General features: G+C 38.4%; 1 protein-coding gene across 1 annotated transcript; it reads right to left on the reverse strand.

The window, feature by feature from the left end:
* Positions 1-5,279: 5,279 nt before the first annotated feature.
* Positions 5,280-8,415, reverse strand: LOC132220489 (U2 snRNP-associated SURP motif-containing protein-like). The gene is given in 1 exon segment (XM_059673636.1): positions 5,280-8,415. A coding segment is annotated over 1 exon segment (3,054 nt). The 5' UTR covers positions 8,401-8,415; the 3' UTR covers positions 5,280-5,346.
* Positions 8,416-8,724: the final 309 nt, after the last annotated feature.

The following is an 8,724-nucleotide window of genomic DNA, read 5'->3' on the forward strand; positions in this document are numbered from 1 at the left end:
TCTCTGACTGGCTTATTTCACTTAGCATGATACTCTCCAGGTCCCTCCATGCTGTCTCAAGGGGTAGGGATCCTTCTTTTTTTTATTGCTACATTGTATTCTGCAGTGTGAATGTACCACAGCTTTTTTATCCTCTCATCTACTGATGGTCACTTAGGATTCCTGGGATTTTCCACTTAATATTTTCAGACCACGGTTGACCATGGGTCACTGAAACCACGAAAAGTTTAACTGCAGATAAAGGGGCCTACTGTTATCTTGCTGTTTCATTGCTTTTAAGATATTCATTGCTTTTAAGTTATTTAATACATTCCAATAATTAATATACATGTCTAACAAGAGAGTAATTAATACATTTAATCAAGGTGAATTCTTTGAAATTATACTGGATGGATAATATGCTTTCTCTCTGACCTTATCAGAATGTAAAAATAATGCAATGTTAAAACAATACCAGGAAATACTCCAATTTATCCAAGACTTTACTTAATTTATTTATAGAAAGCCTAACTAATTGAAACTTTCAAAACTTTCTATCTGGTTTACTAATTAGATAAACTAGCACTTGTGTCACTTATATTTCTAATTATAAAGATGAGAATATGTTCAACCAGACTGATTTACTAATATAACAACCAAAGTTTTTACTAAACAGACTGATCTTACAGTTTCAGATAGTGCTATAAATTATGTGAACCTAGGGAGCGAGCCTACTCAAATCATTTGCATAAGTTCTAAAAAGTAATATTTTTTAATGGAACTTTTTAATACCAACAGTGACTGTATTGTTTTTTAAAGAATGACTAATTTACTCTCTAAGGCCTCCAACTGACTTTACTCGAATCCTATGAATAAATAATTTTTTATTTACAAAAAAAAAAATATAAGAAAATTCCTATGGAAATCATTCTCTCTAAATGAGAGAACAAAAATATAGAGTTTCCATGTCGTATTATATTCTTGCACATATGTATATATCCGCATATATATTTACGTATACAGTGAGTGGCCAGATTATTATGACCGGCCAGATTATTATGATCACCCCATCAGTACTTCATTGACACTTCCAAAAATACTGAATATTGAAAACTTCCTAAGCAAATACTCTCAAGGTTTTATTTTTATTATTATTTACGTAACTAATTCACTTCATTGTACTGATGGGGTGGTCATAATAATCTGGCCTATCATAATAATCTGGCCACTCAGTATATGTGCATTTATATTTTATAAAGGTTAACTCAAATTGTTAACATTAATTTTATATATACACTAGAGGCCAGGTGCACAGATTCATGCACCAGTGGGTCCCTCATTCTGGCCTGCAGGGATCAGCCTGAAACCAGCTCTCTGACATTCCCCGAGGGGTCCCGAATTTTGAGAAGGCGCAGGCCAGGCCAAGGGACCCCACTGGTGCATGACAGGGGCCAGGGAGGGACCGCAGGAGGGCTCCAGGGCGTGTTGGCCCATCTCGCCCTGTCCCGATCAACTGAATCCCAACAGCAAGCTAACCTACCAGTCAGAGCATCTGCCCCCTGGTGGTCAGTGTGCATCAAAGCTACTGGTCAAATGGTTGAATGAACGATTAGACACTTAGCATATTAGGCTTTTATTATATAGGATTGCCTTATATGGGAATGTTTAATTATATTTTAAGGCAAAAAATTAAAACTTTACAATATGATTGTTTTATATTTAAATCCATCATACCATACCAAAAAGTTAAAAAAAAAAAAAAAGAGTCATACATAAAAGAAAGGAGAGAATTGATAGGTAAACAAAAATTGTGACCTTACTAGTAGATTATAAAGTTAGCTTTTCCTTTGAGGGGAAAAAAAAAGAATTATTATTTACCATCTTCAGATTTTACTCAGACAATCATAGCTTATTTTTCCTTTCCTTATATAGACTTTTAATTCTCATGAGTTTACTTTTGTGCTTTCATGCTGTCTTTTACCACGCTCCTGGTTTATTTTAAATAGAGCAAGAAGAATTCTTTACTCTGAAGAGAATTAGAATTTTCAATGTATATTATGTTAATCTTTGCATATTTTAAATATATTACTCTGACTAATGAAGGAGCCAACACACCAAATATTTTTTGACCAATGTTTTTTAATAATGCCTTTCCTAATTTTGACCCCAGATTCAGAAAAATAAAATTATTTTATCTTTTAAACCAAAACTATTATTGGAGTTTCTTGGGAGGCAATGGAGTAACCACAAAGATTAGTTCTTATAAAAGGAGGGGAAAAGCAGTTTGTGAGACATTCTGGAGATTTGATTTATTATTTTAACTTAAAGCAATTTGCAATCTCCTTTGGTTATCAAATACAGGATTTTTGAAAACAATATCTGAATTGAAAGAGGGGCCAGCCTTCCAAAGTTAATGATATTGTTGATTTGAAAACTGGGCCCCATACACAGAGGGAAATGAAAGGCCAAAGAAAGAGGCGGAACACTCCAGGTGGTAGGTGACCAGTTTAATAAGTAAGTGAACTTGCATAGAAGGGCTGTCGAGGTGGCTGCATGACTGGTGGATCCACACCCACCTGCCAGAATCTTAAACGTTTATACAGAGGCCTTACCTGGGTACAGTCATGTATTCAGTCCAAATGGTCTCAGCAGCACATTGCTCTCTCAAGGCTGCGTCCTTGAAACAGCTCCTGCTGTGGGAGCAGTGGGTATAATGTCCATACCAAGGACAGGGGAGGGGAGAGGAGATTCCGATTGCCTGGGCCCTGCTTACAGGTCAACCAGGGTCACATCCTCTCAACAGATATGTAAAAAATGTGTCATTGATGTATACATATTTAAAGGGTGTCCCAAAATTCACGCAAGAAGTAATTTTGATAGAAAACACAAGTTTATAATTTTTTTTTATATATTTTATTGATTTTTTACAGAGAGGAAGGGAGAGAGATAGAGAGTTAGAAACATCGATGAGAGAAACATCGATCAGCTGCCTCCTGCACATCTCCCACTGGGGATATGCCCGCAACCCAGGTACATGCCCTTGACCGGAATCGAACCTGGGACCTTTCAGTCCGCAGGCCAACGCTCTATCCACTGAGCCAAACCGGTTTCGGCAACACAAGTTTATAATTTAAAATTGTAAATTTTTTATTGATTCATAAAGTGTACAGTATAGGGTTATGTATGGAATAGCATACCAGGTAAATGGCCTCCACGGCTTTGCTGGCACATACACACTCTTTTGTTATTGCCTGAGCAGCTGCATTTTCAAAGAATGGTCTGATGATGCCTCCAGCCCAAAATCCACACCAAACAGTGACATGTTGTGGATGCATTTGTTTCGCAATAATCACTCATGGATTTTCTGAACCCAAAATGCAACAATTTTGTCAATTAACCAAGCCATCAAGATGAAAATGAGCCTCATCGAAATTCAGCCACATTTATGCAAAACGGTCATGGAAAATTTCAACAAAAGAGTGCATATGTGCCAGCAAAGCTGTGGAGTCCGTTTACCTGATATGCTATTCCATACATAACCCTATACTGTATACTTTGTGAATCAATAAAAAAATTACAATTTTTAATTATAAACTTCTGTTTTCTGTCAAAATTATTTCTTGCATGAATTTTGGGACACCCTTTATATAGTTTTCAGACCTAAAAGAATATTCATGCTCACATACAAAGACTGATACTATGTCTGTTATTTGACTTTGAAAATGATTTTGTTTCTACATTTAATTGACATAATAGCAGCCTGTTTTATACTAGGAAAGAAAAGAGGCACTAGCACTTAGAATCTTGGGCAAGGTGCTGAATCAGGGACTTACCTGATACAAACACTCTAACATTCCAGGCTTCCTAAGCCTTTGGAAACCTTCCTCTAAAGCAGGGGTGGGGAACCCTTTTCTTCCAAGGACCATTTGGATAGTTGTAACATTATTCACTTAATATAAACTTATGTTGCTATGAAAAAAGCTCCTAGGTTTATTGAAGTTTGAATCCTACCTGTGATTGCCTGGGCATGACCAAAGCAAAAAAATCTGTGGGCTTATGTGACCCTTGGTCTGTATGTTCCCCACCCCTACTCTAAAGTAGAGCTGGCATTTCAATTTCCTTTAGTACAGTGGTCGGCAAACCGCAGCTCGCGAGCCACATGCGGCTCTTTGGCCCCTTGAGTGTGGCTTTTCCACAAAATACCACATGCGGGCGTGCATGTACAGTGCGTGTTGGGGTCCAACCCCAGCAGGTCCAGGGGTTCCCAAAGGTGTGTACGGAGTCAGCAAAGAAGGAATGACACGGAGACAGCATTCAGTTGATCAGCAGCCTAGCCAGGTTCTCTAGCCAGGATCCAGCCAAGTTCTGTGTTTTATTGTCTTGTTACATCTGTATTTATACCAGTTAATTTTAATCCTATCAATTTCTATTCCAAAGGTTAGGGCGTTTCTTATCTCCATTCCAGGGAGTAAAGATTATGTAGCTTAAGCATAATTGTTCATAGTTAAAGTGATTGACTACCCACCTGGAACTTAGTTAAGGGGTTTTATTCCCTCCCTAACTTCAGGGGAAAATCCCTACCTGGGGAAACAACCTTTCTCGGAGAGGTGACCTTCGTTAAAACACATAGCGCCAAGAAGGGGAGCAAACATATTAAGAACAGTATGCCATATACGCCAGGTCCCTTGAAACATAGGCTGTGCAGATGTTTCTTCCCTGCAGCGACTGTGTCAAGCAGCAAGGATGGACCGGCTTCCGGCAAATTCCCCCTTTTTTATTTTTTAAATGATAGTGTGTGTAAATCAGCGGCCACGTCTTGGATTGCATTGTTTAAGACGCAGAAGGAGACTGGGAAAAGACAAATAATTATTAAAGTTATGAATAAAAATAGGCCTGTGCTTAAAAGCATGGGGATAATGCTTTGTTTAAAGATGTATCCTTTTAAGGGCTTCTTCAAGAGCATTAACCTTGGCTTCTAATTTTTTTTTTTTCTGTTCAGATTTTATTTGAAATCTAATTCAAATTGCCAAAGCTACAAAATGGGGGAAGACATCTGTATTAGTTTTTCTAGGTCACAGCTTTCTAAAACAAAATACTACAGCCAGCAGATCCATTATACACATTTCTGATGAAATTCATTACCACAATAATTTCATATTGAAAAACAGCCACAACAAAAGTAATTTACACAATATAAAACAATGACAGGTCTACAGATGCAGTTACTCATGAGTTTACACATGCTTCACAAATAAATAAAAATCCCAGGAATGCTCTTTCATTTGATTTTTTTAAAAAAAAAACAGACTGTTCAGGCACAAAACAAAATTGCATTTCCAATAAGTGACAGCATCTTAAAAATGTATGTCAATGTTTGTTTTTCTTTAACTTTTTATGAGACCTGTGTGGAGATCGGGACTGGGATCTGGATTCCTTCCCTGGTTTTTTAGGGGATCTAGACCATGATCGCCTAGACCTTTTAGGTGTTCTTGAACCAGATGGTGATCTTTTGGCCTTTTTGCTAACATCTCGAGGAGAATCTTTGTGAGATGACCTGGACCTTGAACTCTCTTTATGTGATCTTTCTGAACGCTCTGATCGCTCTGACTTTGGTGATGGTGACTTCACTCGTCTACCACTGCTACTGTGAGATGGGCTAGGGGACATACTGTGTCGCCTTTTCCTTTCTTTCCTTGTTGGAGTACACTCATCTTTTTCCTTCTTGTCTTTGGATCGAGATTCCAATTTTTCTTTATCCTTCTTATCTCTTTCTCGTTCTCTTTCTAATGCTTTCTCTTTCTTTCCTTGAAGAAGTTTACCTCTGTAGTGTTCTACTTGCTCCTGAAAGCTCTGGCCTGGTTTTATAGGTCGTTTTCCAGATTACAGTTCATCCTGAAACTTCATAACTTTGAGCTCAATTTCATGAAGTTTGGCTCGTTTTTCCTCACTCATTTCAGAGTACTTAGAGAACTTGGACTCGGTCATTTCTTCTTTGATTGGATTAGAATATAAATGATGTTCTTCAGATTTGGAACTTTGAGTATCTTCTTCATCTTCACTTTCTTCTTCTTGATTTTGATTTTTTTCTTTTTCTGATTCTTCATGCTGGTCAAATAACTCCCATTTAGAAGTTGTGACAGCCTGTGCTTCCAATTCAGATTCATCTACAGCTTCCCATTTTGATGGAGCAACTTTAAATATAGGCTCATTCTTCTTTGAGTCTTCAGTGGCATCCACTAAAGGCACTCCATCAAGATCATCAATGGGAGTAGAATCAATAGGAATTCCATCCACATCTTTCAAAGGTGCACCATCACGCTCTTCTTCAATAGGAGCACCATCAAGGTCATCTCTTACGTCCTCTGTTTCCTTTTCTTCAATAATATTTACAAGTCCTAAGAAAATATTTTGCAATTTGATCAAAAATGGTTCTGGATAAATTGCCCAATCTTTCCATGCTCTGAAGCAGGTCATTACCCGTTGCTTAAAGTTTTCAGACTGTAAATGGCCTTGAATTGTACGATAGGTAGCATTGAGGTCTGAAAATATCTGACATAACTTTGTTTCAAAAATTTTTCTATAATATGAAGCATTGGCAACTTTTGCTGAAGAATTGTACAAAACATCAGAAACCAAATACAATCTGGCAATCTTTTTGGGAAGGGGCGTCTTTAGGCTTGACAATGACTCAGTAATGCAATCCACTATTTCTTCAGCAGCTTCAGCATTATTAAGACAGAAAACCATTGCATCTCCAATATCATTTTTCCTTGGAGCTAACCGCTGCAGGATTTCTTCTAATTTGTCCCTCTGTTCTTTCTTAAGTGCTCCTTTTTTATTAGACTCCTCTACAAAAGCTTCTGTTTCTTGCTTTTCTGACATCCCATGCAGGTATGGATTTAATGGTGGTGGCCTCCAAAAAGACCCATTTTTGAACATACGAAAATCTTCCGTCCGCCACTTAGTTGGAGAATCTCCCTGCAGAAGAGAATAAAGCTTCCACCTATAGTAAGCATGGGCTGGTGTCTGGTTTTCAAATAAGAATCTGAACACGGGATTGTTGCTTTCTCTGTTCATAATCATAGCTTCAAACATTGGCCCTTCACGTACAACAAACTCTATCATTTGATGTATCAGGGCGAGCAAATTCCTTTCTGTTGGGATAACCACTTTGACTATGGCTTGCGACAGAGTCTTCTCAAAATCCTCCTTGTTTGTAGGTGGTGGTAACATGGGAGCATTGGGGTTTTTTAACCGCTCTCTAGGCTGGGCATTAAAAGGCAGTCCTGATGGAGGTGGGGGAAGCACATGTTCCATCATAGACGGCGGAATGTATATTGGATGTGGAGGAATAGGCATAGCTTTACCCCAACCTAACTTCATTTCAAAAGACATAATCATCTTTCCATTTAAATTTTTTAAAGCTCTTTCAGCATCTCTTCTATTCATAAAGGCCACAAAGCCACAATTTCTCTCCCTTGCTCTTTCTTCATCAGTTCTAGGCCACATAATTTTCACACTGGCTAATGGTCCAAATCTTCCAAATTCTTGGCACAGCATTTCTTCATTCATCTGTGGATTAATGTTTCCAAGGTATAAATTAGTAGTGCTTGGATCTCCCACATCATGTGACCCAGGCGCATAATCATCAAGAACAGATGATCTACTTCTTCTTGAAGGCGCATCCATGGAACGCCGCTGACCATCAGAACCTGACTGAGGAGGCTCAAAGCGACTTAACCTGCCTTTTGTTTTATGTCTCTCATCACACTCTTCTTGAATTTGCTTCAATTCTTCTTTGAAGAGTTCCAAATTGCTTTTTTTCTTTTCTTTCTCCCCTTTCTTCAGTGGAGGTTTTTTGGTTTCTATCACAAGAGGAGAGGGTGGTCTTTCATTGGATGACTGATTTGGAGGGTTTTCTTGATCTTTAAATCTTGAAGATGGCTTATAGATTTTGCCTCTTTTTTCATCTGTTTCATGTTCTTCTTTAGCTGCATTAACAACACCTCCACGCACAAATGTCTTCACTTTATTACCATCACTTCCTTCAAAAGCAGCAAGAAATTCCTCATAAATCTCAGCAGCAGCCTTTTCATCCTCCTTTTTCTTCAATTCTTCTTGCTCCTTCTTACTTAAAGTTCGCCTGGCTGTACTCATTTTTCCAATACTGAATGCTTTAAGTTTGTTTTCTCGAAGAGGGTTTGAAGTATTCTGGTGAGGAGAATCACAAAGGCTTTCACGGGCACTTCCATTCCTATAATTATGTTTTCTTGGTCTCTTAGGTCTAGTTTGACTTGGCATATCACTTTCTGAGGGTCCAGATGCATCCATATGTGCATCTGAAGATCCAGATGAATGAACATCTGATGATCTTGTCTTTGAACTGGCCTTCTGAGAGCCACCTGGCATTTTGTCCGCCATCTTGAGCTTTGCTCTTCCTTCCGGCTTCTAATTTTTTGTCTATTATTTCTTGGGTACCTAGGGGTCCCTGTTAGGGTGCCAGATGTTGGGGTCCAGCCCCATCAGGTCCAGGGGTTCCCAAAGGTGTGGACGGAGTAGGTGAAGAAGGAATGACACAGAGACAAGCGTTCAGTTGATCAGCAGCCTAGCCAGGATCTCCAGCCAAGTTCTGTGTTTTATTGTCTTGTTACATCTGTATTTATACCAGTTAATTTTAATCCTATCAATTTCTATTCCAAAGGTTAGGGCATTTCTTATCTCCATTTTAGGGAGTAAAGATTATGT

The sequence above is a fragment of the Myotis daubentonii genome, chromosome 1 (genome assembly GCF_963259705.1).
Source record: "Myotis daubentonii chromosome 1, mMyoDau2.1, whole genome shotgun sequence".
Taxonomy (NCBI): Eukaryota; Metazoa; Chordata; class Mammalia; order Chiroptera; family Vespertilionidae; genus Myotis; species Myotis daubentonii.